The sequence below is a fragment of the Trichomycterus rosablanca genome, chromosome 17, assembly GCF_030014385.1.
Source record: "Trichomycterus rosablanca isolate fTriRos1 chromosome 17, fTriRos1.hap1, whole genome shotgun sequence".
Classification (NCBI taxonomy): Eukaryota; Metazoa; Chordata; class Actinopteri; order Siluriformes; family Trichomycteridae; genus Trichomycterus; species Trichomycterus rosablanca.
The window spans coordinates 23,191,581-23,209,944 of record NC_086004.1 but is presented as its reverse complement, the minus strand read 5'-3'; the positions used below and the strand labels follow the sequence as shown (position 1 = coordinate 23,209,944).

Here is an 18,364-nt window from a genome sequence, read left to right as displayed (position 1 = left end):
ACAGCCTGAGCAATACAACGCAACTCAGTCTTTTACATTTACTATCACCAAACAAATCACATCAAACTAAAGCATTACAGTTTAATTTATGAATAGTTTTCTCATTGTTTATATTTAACGTGTTTATATTTTACAGCTGTTCTTCCCACAGTGTAAATGTAACAGTAATAGATATAGTTGAAACTTACAGGTGAGAATTTAAACAGCAACATTAATTCTGTAACAATGTAATCATCACAGTTTATGATCCTGTAGCTTCATAAATGCATTTTCGCATTAATTTGGTCTGTTTCTCATTTTAAACCACTGTCACCAGTTTAGTGTTGTACAGCACCACAGCACCTTCTATTGGTAAGAAAGTAAAAATACATCGAATATTACAGCAATTCCACATACAAACCGAAGAGAGGCGCTGATTTATACTGCAAACATCTATACACAAACATCTGTACACAAACATTTAAAATTATACTTCTACACAGATAAAAACATGTTTTATTTAAAATTTTAATAAGACAACTAGATGCAGATATATAGCAGAAAATACTGGACTGTGCAACTAAATGTGTAAACATTATGTTTTGTGTATTTTTATTTGCTAAAAGCGTCCTAAAATAATTCTTATCATTTTAAAGCATTAATGTCTTTATAATAAAAATGTAAGTTTATACAAAGTTCCTCTTTAAATAGCTATCTATTTCGAATTAATATGCAGTGATTTTAATCGTATTTCTATTAAAATAAATATTACCAAATATAAACTTATTTTAAGCTTAAAAACTGTCTTCTGAATGTTAGGTGACGGTGTAACTGATTTCTATGGTAGACGAACGCTTGTTTAATCGTTCTACTGCTCTTCTGGTTCGGTCAGCTAATGGAAATAAATGTAAATGAACAGTGTTTATTAAAATGACTTTTGTTCATTACCAATAATCTATAATAACATCAAAACATGGTATTTATAGTTGTACACAATAATCTCTAACAAAATCATACTGGTATAATTATGTCAATTAAAACATTTGAACTTTTTATTTCTGATCTTTATTTAATTCCATTGTGCTTCTAAAGCTTAGGTGCACACATAAACAAATCAGAACAACCCCCAACCACACACACACACATCTGAAAACCCTTAAAGGTTTGTTTATCAAAAGCAAAACAGGAAGAATGATGAGGCCAAAACCATTAGACTATGAGCTAAAAATGTAAAACTCCCAGGTCTGCCATGCAACTGTGTTACTTCAGTGAATTAAGTGCAAGTTAAAGGGCAGAATGGTGGCACAGTAGTTAGTGTTGATTATGCACAGCTACAAGGTCCTGGATTAAATTCTTGTCTCAGGTTACTGTCCATAAGGCATTCCCTCAGGTACTGTGGCTTCCTTCTTTCTCCCAAAACATACCAGTTTTTGCACTTGCAAGTAAACACAAATAAGTCAGAAAGTGAAACCGCCAGTACAGTCAAATATATTGCTGTGAGCCCAAACGTTCATTGATACATGCTGAAGAGTGGCGTTTCTTTTTAATGCTTTCTTTAGAAATCGTGCCATTCACTGCTTGATGCTTTATCAGTCATTTCACTGTGGTGACTGTTAGTTATCTACAAGTTTGGCCAGACTCTGTCGCAAGTTGTTCAAGTCCAAAATCTTGACGTCTAGTACTTCAATAACTTTCCGCACCTCACTCTCTGCCTGCTGCTGAGCATCCATTGAAAAAGCCAAATTTTGCTCGGCTTTCTGCACCTGCTGCTCTAGCTCGTTGTTCCTCTCCTCTAGCTCCTAAACACAAAGCAAACCAGCCACCTGAATTAAATCAAATTTTCAAATTACCTGCTGTCTTAACAGAAAAAGAACATGCAAAACAGTGGCAAACGCTTTAATTATGTAACTCATACTTACATGCATTCTTCTAATAATCTCCTCCCTTTCTTTTTGCAGCTCTCCAAAATCAGACTGTCCACAGTGTAGCTGGGTAATGTCCTGCAAGCATATTTTTACCCATGACTGTTCTGCATTATGTCCTCTAATGAAAGTAAAAATGTCTTATTCACAGAAAAGGATAACACATGAATGTAAAAGGTTACCTTTTTAAAGTTTAGCTACAGAATATCTAAAATATTCTATGACATCCCCATTCAAATACAGGAAGATGTTCACTTACTTTATCTTTAACCATTATAAGAGCCTCCATTTCTTTTACAGACTGGCAGAGTTCCTCTTTACTGTTTTCAGAAGAAGCAGAATATCCACTCTGTTCTTCTAGCTCTGCTACCTTAAAAAATATGCAATTCTAATTAATGAATACCATCTTTAAATAACAGTTTATTGGTCAAAAGCTGAGTAAATAACCTACTACAATCCCAAATTTAGCATGTATATGTGTTTAACCTAACTGATAGCATATGTAGAGTGAGGACCAAAAGTTGTCAGAGACCTGGCTCCTATTGAAAACATGTGGCGCATTATTGAGCACAGCATGTGACAAAGGAGATCCAGGAGTGTTGAGAAGCTGAAGTGTTATATCAAACAGGAACACCTTAGATTAGATTTCTAAAGGGCAAACTGGACATTTGGCTGCTCTTTGCTGCTCTTTTTCAGTCTTTCTGTCCTCGTAGTTTACACTGTAATCCTTCAGTGCCTCCAATGTACATCTTGCAAAGAACAAAGTAAGAATGTGCCATGCTTTATAAGTAATCTCTTTTTGCAAAATTTGTTTACTCTCGAGGCAAAGCAAACTAGGTCAGGATACTGCTGGCATTTTTAGCACACTCAGGCTTTAGAGCACTGCTTATATTTCTGCTTGCGTTAAATGAAACTAAAAGCAAATTCCCTGCTGTATTTCACTATTCTTACGTCAGGGCAATATAGTGTTCTATACGTCAGTGTTCTAGTCTAATGCAATAGCTTTTCTTATATCTTCCCATGAGACCTAAACTACTTCCCACCACCACTTGTTTTCCTATGCACAGTACAGTGGTTGGGTATGTCCCATAAGAATATACTAACGCTTATATTTATCTTTTGTGGAATGCTCTTATAAAAGTTCTGAATAGTATGTTATGTGATGCTAATCTACCTGTCAATCTACCTTTTAGATCCTTATGAAATGAGGTCATTTATAGCTTGTAAGAGAAGATTTAACATCCAAGAATAAACAGGTGGATTGATGTGTGTGGTCAACATGTCTAGTTATGGGCAAACTGTCTATATTTGCAACCTGGTATATAGATGTAAAAAGTAATACACACATAATTCTGTGGCTAAACACTTGATCACTGGTTATGTAAAGATATAAACTGCCTCTTATAAACAACTGTCTTATAACAATAAAGGGGAATAACAACCCCATACCTGCTCTCGAAGTCTGTCCGTTTCCTGCTGATACTCGGTTAGCTGCTTTTTCCACTGTTCGATGCTGCTGTTGGCTTCATGAAGTGCTGCTACAAGTTGAGCGTTGCTCTCCCTTAGAGTATTCAACTCTGTCTCCATGTTTTCCTCACATACTGATCTACAGAAAACCATACCACAGATGGAGATCAAATTATAATCTGCCAGTTGTGGTTTTAGCTATTCTAGTGAATAATGAATTACAGAAGTGTAGTAGTCTGTTCCCAGGATGAAGCATAAGTGACGGGTGAAGCAGCGTTCAATTTTTAGGCACCAAAGGTTTGGAACTCAATTACCAATTAGCACGGGTAGCTGTTGTCTCACAGCAAAAAAGGTCCTGGGTTCAATCCTCAGGTGGAGCTGTACAGGTCCTTTCTTTGTGAAGTTTGCATGTTTTTCCCTTGTCTGCATGGGTTTTTCTCTAGGAGCTCCGGTTTCCGCCCACAGTCCAAAAACATGAGGTGAATTGGAGATACAAAATTGTGGTGACTGTGTTTGAGAATAAAGAACTGGAACTGGTGAATCTTGTGTAACCAGTAACTACCTGTCCTGTCATTAATGTAGCCAAAGTGTGTAAAACATGACATTAAATCCTAATAAATAAATAACTACCAGTTAGCATTCATTAAGCATCATCTATAATCAGCCTTATAAAGCAGTTGCAAATGTTTTTATTTAGCTTAGCAATCTCTTAGTTTCCTGATATTGTGTGAAATCTTCGTTATATTTTAATGTCAAAGTTGTTTGTATTTCTATGAATTTATTTATTACCATAACACTTTTCAGCTTTTTTGCTTTTACTGTCTTAAATACATGATTTTGATATGTTACGCTATAATGAATACAGCTAAAACACTGTGCACAAAATAAGATTTATGGACTGTAGTTGTGCTGTAAACAATGTTTGTAATGATGTGTTGTGACCTAATTTTTGAATGTACTGCAGAAAACAATCATGCTTAATCAAAGAAAAGTCAAGACAATCAAGCATAATTACCAGCAAATTTAAATAATCATGCATAAAACCCAATTATGTATAATCACCTGAACATCAGGCCTTAGCTTAAGCAGCATTCTAAAAGGCTGAGTTTTAGCTACTAACACTACTAGGCTACATATAATACATACATATTCTTAAACTTTCTTTTACTTTGGATCACTGTCTTCTTGCATCAACCAACTTCAGATTACGCCATAGGTTAGTCACAAAGCAGCTGAATTACATGTTGTAGAGTGATGAATATCCAAGAATACTCTGCTTCATGAATCTCCAAAATTCGTCTTTTAAGGGCCAAATGAGTATGTCTATTACAGCGTTTCTACACTGTAATAAGAGTAATTTATGAAAAATCCAACCCTGTAATTTTCTTGCAACTGTATGAAAACATGACTTTTAAACGAAATATTGTAACTACTTCAGAGTGGATTACCCTTTTAAGTGCATCTTCATAACATGCTGTTTCTCTGAGATGGACTCCATATCAGCGCTCCTGCTGTGAAATTGCTTGTCCTCTTCAGGGCCGTTTATAGACAGGGGTGATGGTGGAGAGTGGCAATCTTCAGACAGGGCCTGCACATCAAACACAAGAAACCAAAATTTATAAGGATGAACAGGACAAAGGGGTAAAAGTAAAGCAACCTACAAGTGAAAGCCCTGAATATGGGAACTTCTACAATGGTTCTGGAGGAGGTTTCTAAACCATATTTAATTTCTGATGCAAGAAACATGCAGTCAGTGTATTTGGCTGTTATATATTCAAAAGATGGCTGCTTTTGTTTAATAAAACTATCCAATAATTTCTTGTGAACCAGTGACCTTTATTACTAGTCCAGTACCTTAACTGCTAGGCTAACACTTAATGTTAAATATTAATACACTGTGGTGTGATCAGCCTGGTACTGGGTAACCTTTTAGTTACCCAGAAAGAATAGCTGAGACTATATTGCCACTGAGTGTGTACAGAAGCTCATTGTTTATTTACATTCATGTTTTAAGCACCCTTGGCTTCACATACAGTACCTCTCCCAAAAGGCTTTATTAATTTAGAACAAAAACATTTTCCAGGCACTTTAGGCACACAAACTGTGTTTGAACAATCAGGCAGATTAAAAATAAATATCTTCAATTCAGTGGCTATAAACTTCTTCAGAAATAACAGAAGTGCATCTGGTATAAAGACATGTTATGAAATAAATAAAATTGTAAGTTTATAAGTAGTTTTTTATATCATGTTAGAATTTAATCTAATAAATATTATATTAATATAATGAAAGTAAGATTTTGCAGAAATCAAAATGTTGAGCAAATATAAGCAATCTTACATTTTAGATTTTTTAATTTTTCCAACATACACTGAGCATAATATTACTGTTGAATTAATCAATGCATTGCGTTTTGAACTACTGTTTCTTTGTTACAATGCTTGCCATAATTAAGCACTCAAGCGTATCTAAATTAAAACCCTGATTGTTGTTTTCAGGTCAACCAGAAATCAACACCCGAGACCACAATGGATCTCAAAAACTGTTTTCACACATCCAAATGGACTCCAGGCTGAAAAGAAGGTGCACACAATGACATAACTGAATTAAAGTCAGTAAATTATTAACAAAAGCTTATTGACCTGAGGTGCAGCAATGTTTAGATCAGGACTAATAAGCTCAAACTTCTCTTGAGATTTCTCTCTCACAAGACGTGCTGCTTCTTTCACTTCTTTAAACTGTTCGGCGAACTTTGAAATACACAGAAGAAAGGTCAATGAACTTCAATTCCTTTAAATCCTTTACCATTATTTTGAGCATTAGAAAAGAAAATGTATTTTGTATGAAAGGTTTAATATATTTATATATATATATATATATATATATATATATATATATATATATATATATATATATACAGTATATATCAGTGGCGGCTGCTGGTCTTTCAAAGAGGGGAAGCTAATTGTTCGCTTACATCATGAACTCCGCGATGGGACTGAAGCTCCCACTAATTAAGTGACCGTGTCCAGACCCGCCCACAGCCCCATTCACCCCCAGAGACGCTCAGCGTCCGGGGGCGGGACAAAATTGTGGTATTTATCCAAGTTTTCAAAGCAATGAAAAAAACCGTTCCATGCAGTCCCGTTGAAGTGAATAGACACTCAGCTTCCACGGGCAAATGCATTGACGCTAGGGGAATGTATGAGAAGTTAACAAAATCGAGTCAGTCGATTTGTGATAAGTAGCTGATTCTGAACGAACTCGTCTTCGAGATGAACGTGTTCTAACGCATTTGTTGTCAATGAAATGTTAACACAACTGTACATAATGCATGGATAAAGTTTGTGGTTATGCAATCCCACAAATAGGCTGATTAGTCAAAAGCAGCTTTTAAATACAATATTCAGCCTATTAAAATGTTTGTAATCACAAACAAAGAAATATTGCTAAATAATTACTTAAATATCAATTATTTTTTTAAAAGCCTTTTACCTGTTGAAGCTGCTGCTCTGTAGAAAAGCCTAAGCCATACACTGTGTTGGCCCTGCTGTCTGCCCACTGGCCAAATTTCTGTGAGGTCTTGGTGAAGGTCATGTTGGGTGTCACTGTACTGTTTATAACTGCCTGTGTCAAAGTGAATACCAAAAGGATGCAAAATGAACTTTTTTGTAACAAAGATAATTACAACATATATAGCTGTATGTTCAGTTTGTGTACCTTTGACCAGTTTAAACATTTTGTTGATTTTTAAAGTGAAGAACACAAACTCTGCAGCAATTTAATGCATTTTATTCTGCAAATGTCATGTACAGTCATTTACATATAAAAAATAGAAGTTGTGGCAGGTGTGAAATACTAAGTCTGTATTTAGTAACATTCCTTTTGGCAGACATCACAGCTTGCATATGCTGTTTGTAGTTAGCTATACTCATGGCTGAAGAATGCTTAGCCAAGTTTCCTTGCAGAATAGAATATCCTTGAGGTACTTCATGACTGATTTAAAGATATGCTTAAATCGCTGTCCTGTTGTAGAAACTTTTCCTTTTTTTTGTTTCCAGACTGGCTGTGCAGGGTTTGCAAGCTGCTAAGCATGGTTTATGATAATTGTGACCTGGTTATAATATTTTCTCATCCTGAATGTCATTTATTGTCTTGGGCCTAAATTAAATCCTTTTTATATTAGTGTGGAATTGAGATAAATAACCACAAGGACAATGTAACAAAATCATATTTTTTTTTTTTTTACCAAAAGTGCAAGTAATTTTGGTGGTGACTCTGATGCTAACAGTTTGGTGCTGAAGCTACTGATCTAAATCCAGTGATCTTACCTTGGTGCTTCCTACACTGATAATGCGGTACACACTTCTGCTGGCATCATAGTAGAAAGAGACAGTGAGGCCATGCTTGCTGGCAGGAATCCAGTTTCGTTTAGTGGCCGGATCAATCTGAAAGACATGCGCCTTTGCACTGAAGAGAGGCTGCTCCCTGTGGATCATCACAATATTGATATCAAAAAATGGAATACACAAGAATTTTGTGCACCCATATGAAAATAATAGAAAAAAAAAATTAACAACTGGAAGCAAATGTAAACCTTACAGTGAGGAACAGTTTTTAACTAGCTTGGTTGCACTACTATGTGAGGCACTACAATGATCTCCAAAATCCTGCTTGAAGTATTAGAGCAGTGTCAGAGGAGCTTATTGTTTTTAAAGTATTAAATACATGAGTCTCTCTAACTCTGATTATAATATTTATAACAAGCTGTGAAAAGTATTGTATTAGTTGAAACTATATGAATTATAAATTCAAATGTAACCTCTGACATTAAAATAATACTTGACAGAAAAACAATTCCTTCAGAACGCTCTGTTGATACATTGGTTATAACTGTCATCAGTGCTGCACCAGTGGTATGAAGAATATGAGGTGTTGTTTATAGCTAAAACCAGATATTTTACTGGACAACCAGACATTTTTATTCGCTTGCAAGAAAGGCACCATCTGATTGGCACCATCCGTCTTATCCACACAGTCAACAGCCAGAGCTTCTGCACTGGTCTCTAGAGTGGATTTGTTTTAGAACAGCCTCTTACTTTGGCTCACTTCCCTCCATGAGCTAGTGCAAATGAGGATGTGGGATGGTAAATGTGCAATGTTCACACTTTTTTAATGTAATGCATTCCACTCAGTAACAAGGAATGGCATTTATTCATCAAAGTGCCAGATGGTAAATCTTGATTTATCACTCCAGTCCTACGGCAAAATGATTTACACCCGTCTAGCCAACACTTGGTAATGTATTTGATGATTTTATGGTCAAGTTTGATTGTTTCACAAAGCTTATAAAAAACAATGCAATGTTTCCAGTATTGGTTTGTAACTCAGGAGTGAGTTATTAGCAATAAATGTAGCTCAAACAAATTACTATCCACAGACACATGGTCAAAGAAAGCAACATGAAAACTATAGGTCATATGTATCTACTCAATCTAAACAACAAAATAAGGCAGACTTAAAATAACTGTTCTATTTTGCACTAAACCACCTACTAACAATAAAAAGTGTGGCAAATTGTACAGATGTGGGCAAAATAAAAGACACACCAGGTGAAAAATGACCTTGACTTTAAGGCATCACAAATATAGGATATATTGTGAGTCAACATTCACCATTCCGTCTGGACGCTATTAAAGGGTTACTTCAACCCATAATGTCTGTCAACTGTTTGGTACAGTTGGGGATCTGTAATGGAATGGTGAAAATCTTATTGTCCACATAGTCATACATGAGGCCACAAAAATAAAAAAGCAAACTGACAGGACCAGATGCACCCTACTTTGCAAACACAGTAAGTGTACAGTAAGTGTCCTGTACATAAAATACAACCATGTATATGTATAGATTTGTATTTGTGTATAGTAATCACATCTCGCATTATGTTGCACAGTTTCTGCACTACTTGTCACTTTTACACACTTGTTCACTTTAATTGCTTCTATTTTTTTAATTATATTTTTAAATTATCTAACTTTCTACATTTTAAAAACATTTCTATATTTTTTGTATAACATATATTTTGACTATTGTACGTTTTTGTAACTAATGTGGCTGAGCAGTCACTAAAGCATTTTACTGCCAGTTGTACTATGTATGACTATGTATGTGACAAATAAACCTTGATTTGATTTGATTTGAACCAAGTCAGAGTTTTATATACAGTTGAAATATATACTAAACATTAAGTTGGGAACTGGGTTTTCTTAGTTTTGGAGGACAAAGTAAAAAAAAAACCAATTTGCATTGATATGGTACACCTATACTAATTCTTGGCCATCCAAAAAGGATGGGTCCATGTTGAGTCTGGTTCCTCTTAAGGTTTCTTCCTTGACATTTTATTGGAGTGTCTCCTTGTCGTGTTGCCCTTGGCTTGCTCAATAGGTTTTTTATTGTTTCAAAGTCTATTGTATAAAGTGATTTACAAATACATTTGACATGACCTATTAATTGATTACTTCATATGCTACACATACAATACAAAAAGAACTCAAATATCTTGGTGTTCTGTAATTCACGTCCAGGTCACAGTGGTTTATATAGTTTTATATCAGGTAAAATTGAGTTTATATTGTATATATGAGAATATCTTTTGAGGTACTAGAATGAGGAACCAGTTTGTAGTGGTATTTATTAGTTTTACCAAAAGTCAGTGATATGGAAGTGAGAGAGGTGGATGATGGAGGAAAGCTGTTAGGAACAGCGTGAACATTCAGTATTTGCTCTGCCACGTTTATAAGAATGTAAGAGGAATCTGTGTACTCGATTTGGATCAATGACTGGATATTTTCTTCTCATCACATCACAAACAAAAAACCTTAAATAGGCTTGTACAGAGTTACTTACCCCATCTTCCACGAATGTGTTTGGATAAATATTTCTCAACTGGTTTGAGGTGAAGTAAATCCACCGTCAACTTTCCCTTTGTAACCTTTTCTTCGAGTATGAAGTTGCTTTAACAGCGATCTAACAGATCTAACAGATCTAACAGCACCATAAAGTAGTTTTTCTCCACTGGTGTGTCCGTTCGGTTTTCATTTTAAAAGAACAAAGAGTTTCTTGGTTGGGTAAATGTCTCTAGCGATATTTCCTCCATATTTTCGCTATTTAGTGCAATCTGAAGGAGATTTCTTTGTTGCAGACTGGTGGAAGACGAGATTACTCTCCACATTTGTGTTCCTCAGCTCTGGAAATTCTCTTCAACTGTTCCAGCAGCTGCAGCTCAGAACTGTAAGTGTTATAACACGTGAGTGTGTTATATACCGCCTCCTTCTGGCCATTAGACACTATACAACATTATCTACACTTCTACCTACACTTCTCTAGGCTAATCAACGGAATAAACTTTATTATAATAAAGCTCAGTAACAACCAGTTCATTTTTTAAAACTTTACTTTTGTTTTTAACATATTATGAGCCATAACAAAAACCTTAAATAGGCTTGTACATAGTTAGTGATTTTGGTGAAGTAGCAAAAAAAAAACTTAAAGTAAAGGGTATTACTAGAAAAGTGCGTACCAATCAGGAAAAAAAATCACTATTTACGCTGGCATATAAGCGTATAAATACATACATATGTATTTCTTATTATTGTCAGAAAAATAAATAATGCAAACCACATTTAATGTTAGTCCACGGTTTTGTTTTGTGTCCTTGGTGCCACTTTTAAAGCTAGCAGAAGCTTATATCAATCTCCCTGCTGAGACTTTTTCCTGGATCTTACAAAAAGTTTTTTCGTTCTTCTTTCAATTCTGACAGAAGAGTGTAAGTTTCTGAATATTTTTCATTGAACATACATAAACAGGCAGCAATTTTATGGAAATGATAGTGTAAATTATACGTACGTGAAGTATGAACGCACTTTGCGTATGGAAGTAAATCTGTCTCATCAGATTTTGAATTTAAAAGCCTTTGAATTTTGATTACTGAACTTCAAGCCTTTGAATTTTGATTACTGAACTTTTTTGCCTCAGAATTCAACCCACACATTTTACAATAACTCATTTTCACTTTCATTTTTTGATGTTAACAAATTCAAAATCAAAAATTCAAGTTTATAAAATTCAAATAATATATATTCAGGTTGCTCAAATTCGATAGGTCAAATTCAGATCACAAAATTCAGATTAAAAAATTCAGACTAAACATCCGGGACACGCAGGATGAGCAATCGATTCCAGAGCCGTAGAGAGAACAGAGTAGCGACACTCCCATAGAGAACCGCTGTGACGGGGGCGGGACATTTCTCTGCACAGCTCCGGGTGGAGCTCTGTTCATTTCCACTACTGAGCAGCATTTTCAGCTGTATGTTGCTTTGTTTTAAAGAAATAATGAATTTGGTGTCATTAATATACTTAATACTGTTATTGTTTAGCATTTGCTCAGCACTAAATGTTACATGTTTATCTTATTTAATAGGTATAACTGAATTTAGCTGAGTCAGTTAAGCTTAATTAATGCCACTAGAGTCTTTTCACCTAAAATGAGGTGATTAATCAAGAGTCTTGTTACAGAAATGATAATAAAACATTAGAGCCATAATAAATCATGCTACTTTTACTTTCATACTTAAGTACATTTGAAGGTAAATACTTTAGTACTTTTACTCAGTGAAGTGGAGGTAAAGAGTATTTTACTTTTACTGGAGTAATATTTTACCTACTTCTAATCAACTACATGGTTTGTGTACCTTGTCCACCACTTACATTAGACAAAATGAACTAGTGCATATTATTATGAATTAATTCATGTATTACATGTAGGAATGAATTATTAATCACTCATGAAATAAGAGATGAATGAAGCTATTTCATGTACCTGCACTATAATGTTAAAGGTACGGTAATGTGTTTATCAATCTGTTCATTCAGTGCAGGTAAACCTTATGAATCCAGCCACATGGCTCAGTGTTTAACCAAAATGATTATTATTATTATTATTATGAATCCTCAGGAAAGTGAAGGGAGATTATAGTTTATGCAAAAAAAAAAGAAAGAAAAAAAGCTCTTTAATCTCTGTACTGTATATTGTTTATACTACTTAATGATATCACATTATGTAATGTATGCTAATATAATGTACTGTGTGTTAACAAGAACGATCTATTCATTATAAGTCATTATAAACATCAATCTTTCACTTCATATACCAAATGCAGTAAATGTAAAGGCAGTTGAAAATACCCAGAAATTGTACAAATGTTTATTATTTAGTGTTTAATACTTCATTCACTGCTGCTTGTCCCATCCCAGCTAGCCTTGTAATTGTGGCCCACTTCCGGCGCAGCTGGGCCGGAATAGCCCCCAAAACACTGCGATACCATTTATTTCCCATTTTCTTCTCCTTTCACATCCTCATAGATAAAATAATACATTTATTCTACAGATTAACTACAGATTAACTACAGATTGTGCAGCAGAAAGTATTTTATTAAGATAATTGCAGCAAGTATAATAATAATAATAATAATAATCAGAATATTAAAAATAAGACAAATTATAAAAGTGAAACAAAATGACAACTATATTAATATTATATATAGAAAATAACATATAATTGCATATAAGAATGATAATTATCAAAGTGAACAATATTGTAAATATACATACTATACTACGCATACACAATACTACTAAACATACTACTACTACAACTACATCTACTAATACAGCCTACATACATACCATAAATATTTTACACACACACACACACACACACACACACATATATATATATATATATATACAGTGGTGGAAATAAGTATTTTATATTATTAATTATTATTATTAAGTATTTAATACACTATTGAATGAGCTTTAATTATTTTGCAGCTGTTGGCTAATGCAAGAAACTGTTTACCTTTTAGCTAACGTTACCTGAAGTGTATTAGTTCAGACTACCAGTTAACCTGAAACTCAATAGATAACATTACCTAACAGTTTCCATTTCCAAATTGCTCTCTATCTTAATCCAAAACTCATTAATAGACTTTCTGCTTACATTTTGCTAAGTAAAATGTTAAGATTCAACGTTAATTTACCAAACACGAACAAATAATTAGTCCTCTTTTTTAACGGCTCGCATCGCACTGTTGCTATGGTGACGTTGTTCCGCGTTTCTACGAGCACCAGCCAAACCCAGCTGTGGTAACAACTGGACCGGATCTGGCTACACTGATTCTGGCCGATTCTGACACTCGGCCGACTGTGCCGATAGAAAAGAGGGAGCTGGACCAGATGATTGTGCTAGCTGGGATATGAGAACATGACAGCGCGGGGTTTTTTGAAACTATTGGATGGATACATAAACCACGTGACCGTGTGGCGGCGAGAACAAGGAGTGTCGCAACTCTCTCTATCTACGGCTCTGATCGATTCTGTCTCAAATCGAACCGACACCCAGCCAATCAAGTTACACTCCAGCGATCAAGTGACAACGAAGCGGCTTCGTTTACAGCAGAGCCGTAGAGAGAGAGAGTTGCGACACTTCTTGTTCTCGCGGTCACGTGGTTCATGTACCCCTCCAGTAGTTCCAAACAAACCCGGCGCTGTCATGGGACAAGCAGCAGTGAGTGAAATATTAAACGGCAAATAATAAAATATTGTACAATTTCTGGGTATTTTCACCTGCCTTTACATTTACTGCATCTGCTTTAATGTCAGTTTGGTATATGAAGTGGAAGATTTTTATAATGACTTAATAGATCGTTCTTGTTAACACACAGTACATTATATTAGCATACATTACATAATGTGATATCATTAAGTAGTATAAACAATATACAGTACAGAGATTAAAGAGCTTTTTTTCTTTCTTTTTTTTTTGCATAAACTATAATCTCCCTTCACTTTCCTGAGGATTCATAATAATAATAATAATAATCATTTTGGTTAAACACTGAGCCATGTGGCTGGATTCATAAGGTTTACCTGCACTGAATGAACAGATTGATAAACACATTACCGTACCTTTAACATTATAGTGCAGGTACATGAAATAGCTTCATTCATCTCTTATTTCATGAGTGATTAATAATTCATTCCTACATGTAATACATGAATTAATTCATAATAATATGCACTAGTTCATTTTGTCTAATGTAAGTGGTGGACAAGGTACACAAACCATGTAGTTGATTAGAAGTAGGTAAAATATTACTCCAGTAAAAGTAAAATACTCTTTACCTCCACTTCACTGAGTAAAAGTACTAAAGTATTTACCTTCAAATGTACTTAAGTATGAAAGTAAAAGTAGCATGATTTATTATGGCTCTAATGTTTTATTATCATTTCTGTAACAAGACTCTTGATTAATCAACTCATTTTAGGTGAAAAGACTCTAGTGGCATTAATTAAGCTTAACTGACTCAGCTAAATTCAGTTATACCTATTAAATAAGATAAACATGTAACATTTAGTGCTGAGCAAATGCTAAACAATAACAGTATTAAGTATATTAATGACACCAAATTCATTATTTCTTTAAAACAAAGCAACATACAGCTGAAAATGCTGCTCAGTAGTGGAAATGAACAGAGCTCCACCCGGAGCTGTGCAGAGAAATGTCCCGCCCCCGTCACAGCGGTTCTCTATGGGAGTGTCGCTACTCTGTTCTCTCTACGGCTCTGGAATCGATTGCTCATCCTGCGTGTCCCGGATGTTTAGTCTGAATTTTTTAATCTGAATTTTGTGATCTGAATTTGACCTATCGAATTTGAGCAACCTGAATATATATTATTTGAATTTTATAAACTTGAATTTTTGATTTTGAATTTGTTAACATCAAAAAATGAAAGTGAAAATGAGTTATTGTAAAATGTGTGGGTTGAATTCTGAGGCAAAAAAGTTCAGTAATCAAAATTCAAAGGCTTGAAGTTCAGTAATCAAAATTCAAAGGCTTTTAAATTTCAAAATCTGATGAGACAGATTTACTTCCATATTTGCGCACCTTATGCAAATTCATTTTAAATTAGGTCAGGTTCGTGAATCGGAGCATGCGCAGTGAGGCTCTCATTCCGCGTGTTTGTGTTTTGATGATTAAGTGCTCTTTTCTTTTGACTTTGTGCTTGTAAATGTTAACAGAATAGCATCTATTTATAAATGTAAATAAACAAGGACACATATATTCGGTCTCTATTTAAAATGTACATATTTATTCACCTGGCAAGCACAACTACGTGTTGAGTTAGTTAGCCGCTTGGTGGTGATACGCCATGATGGTAACGTTTTACCTTAGAAATGACAAGAAAGTAAAACACCCAGAAACAAGAAATCTGACCTACCTTACAACCCTACTGAGAACAGCTACTTACAAAAATGTATGTGGTATTACAATATTAATATGATAGTTATATTTACAGAGTGCTTTCAGAAACAAAAATCACTGCAATTAGCTTAACAGCTAACACTAGCAACTAAGCTAACAAGTATTGGTGTTGTTAAACTTGGCTGTTAGCTCACAGCTGTAATGTCTTTCGTATACTTAGTGTACAAGTGCACAAGTCTTTATTATATATATTTCATAATAATAATAGTTATGGTTTATGAGTTATTTGGGTTTTAGTCAGTATCTCAGCTGTGAACTAGTTGGCAAGGGTAGGTATTGACCTTCACACGGCTATTTTAACCTTATTACTAGGGGTGGGCAGATCGATCCAAATACCGATAGTATTGATACTTTAGTTTTACTGTTTCTCTGCTACATTCAGTACGTATCTCCGTGTTACTGTACCCTATTTGATTTTACGTTGCAATAACAGTAATCACGCCACTGTCCTTGGAACAGAAGTCACATTTTACAGTACACGAAAATGGAAAATTATGGGGTTTTTTTTCATTGGCCCCCAATGCAGTACAAAGGTCTTAGTTTCAGGAACAAGCTTGTTCAGGACTGGCAGTAGTACTCATACAGATATGAACAATATAGCCAAAAATCTGTGGGTGTTTGACAACTACAGGACACACAGTGCTGTTGTAATGTGTGGCAGCAGATGGCAGTAGAAGTCACTTTGAAACCACATGATTTTTCTTTTCTTTTTTTTTTTGCGCACGCACGCACGCACACACACACACACACACACCCGAATATGGTTTAGTATTAAGCATATTACAAATCGTTTTATCTTATGAGTTTGACATGTTCTTTCTATGACCTATCTCTGCCTTACACTCAGTGTTCCTGTATGTTGAACTTAAAGTTTGTTTATTATTACTTTAACAAAAATGGCTGAGGGTTTTTGGAGGACAATTTTGTTGTCAGGTGAGGAAACAATCAATTTAGATAGCCACAGAGACCAAAAGCATGTTTGAAAGGGTCGTTCATTCAAGACCACAGCCCTGGTTCTGATAGTGGTGCTGGTGCATTGCTAAAAGTTGCTGATTTAGAGAAGGTGAAACATACTATTTTCAAGCTGCCACCACTTTTGTTGCTGTATTATGTTACAGAATTTAAAGTATTCTTTATGCATTTTTGTGTCATCACTCTGTTATAATCAAATCATCACACTGTATTTGTTATCTTGGATACAGTACGGGTTGGTATAAATAAATAAATATGCAAATTAGACTTCTTACATTGATTCGTACCTTATATTTGCATTTCAACCACATTTAGATATAGTACATTTCTGCTTTATTCTTATCTTAATATTGTGTAAACATATCTGATTTGGGGTTAGATCAGTGCCACAGATATGCTCAAATATTTAAAGTGTAGTAACCTAGTGTAGTTTGTTTCCTGGTTAGATCCATATCATTCAGTCATTCATATAGTAAATATATCGCCGTCATTTACAGCATATGTGCAGTGCATACAACCATTTCAAATCTACAAATTAAGTGTGTTTCTGAGGTGAGTTTTAGAAATATAAAGAACATATTTATATATTAGCTAAAACAAAAATATCTAAGTATTCAGATACCACAAATTAATAATAGTATTTTGTAAAGGTTGTTATTGACCATAATAGCTTTGACACATCTAGAGTAAAAGTAATTAGCAATTTCCAAATTTCTAAATTATTGTTAATAGGTTGCAAATTGTAGAGTTTTTATGTGTATCGTTTTCATATTTTAGCAGAAGTTCTGCATGGTGTGCACAAACTAAGATAACTAATATAATTTATTGTATTTTGTTCCTGTGTAACTGTTGTCCTTTCTGTTTCTGTTTTCTTTTGTGGTGAATCTATTTGGGGATGATCACGTGGTTCCATACACTTTAAACTTGTGCATTATTGAACCAATTGTACTGACAGGGATATTTAAGGTGTTTGCTTAATGTCCAGTTCTTGATGTATTTTTATGTGACCTTTTAACATATACGATTTTAAGGAGCAACTTAATAAGGTTACTGATTACTTCCTAATTTTCTAAAACGTTATCATTGTTTATGCTTATAAATCCTGAATTTGTATCCATATTTACAAGAGGAAATTTTACTACTTAACAAAAAACAAATATGGTTTAATACCTGTTTTCATGCACTGTATTTTTACTCTATCAAGTGTATGCAAAAACAATGTTTTATTTTTTAAATCAGTTTCACTCTAAGAGTGAAGTAAAATAAATTCATACCTGCTACCACAACTGGGAGCTGGTATGACTAATCACAGCCAACTGAACTGTTTGCTGAGAAGATGACAGGTTGTTTCTCATAACTGGGTTATTTCCAACCTCACATGTTAGTAGCAAAGAAAAATGTAGAACCCATTAACACCGTCATTCGCATCATGTCGTAGTCATAGAATGGTTTGGCAAGTTTTACCTCATAGCCGTTCAGCTGGTCAGCTGCATTCTGTTTGCTTAAACTATCCTTGAAATCCAATGTGAATTTATTGGACATAGTTTCGAAAGGCACCCACTGTTACATTACTTTGAGTGTTTCTGGGACCACAGTGACATTTTAAAATCCAAGTTGCTTGAAACAACCTTCAGCCTTC

General features: G+C 34.6%; 1 protein-coding gene across 1 annotated transcript; it reads right to left on the bottom strand.

Moving 5' to 3' along the window:
• Positions 1-973: 973 nt before the first annotated feature.
• Positions 974-18,267, bottom strand: LOC134331891 (homer protein homolog 3-like). The gene is made up of 9 exons (XM_063013428.1): positions 18,132-18,267; positions 7,700-7,947; positions 6,864-6,995; positions 6,011-6,118; positions 4,817-4,956; positions 3,351-3,507; positions 2,161-2,271; positions 1,899-1,979; positions 974-1,778 (listed from the first exon to the last, which is right to left on the bottom strand). The coding sequence occupies exons 1-9, from the start codon at positions 18,265-18,267 to the stop codon at positions 1,593-1,595; spliced, it is 1,299 nt and encodes a 432-aa protein (XP_062869498.1). The 3' UTR covers positions 974-1,592.
• Positions 18,268-18,364: the final 97 nt, after the last annotated feature.

Coding starts and splice junctions, on each gene's coding strand:
- LOC134331891 (XM_063013428.1), bottom strand. CDS start 18,267: ATGTCCAATAAATTCACATTGGATTTCAAGGATAGTTTAAGCAAACAG. Junction 3,508..4,816: donor ATGAAGATGCACTTAAAAGG/GTAATCCACTCT, acceptor GGTTTTCTGTAG/ATCAGTATGTGAGGAAAACA. Junction 1,779..1,898: donor AGATTATTAGAAGAATGCAT/GTAAGTATGAGT, acceptor CTTTGTGTTTAG/GAGCTAGAGGAGAGGAACAA.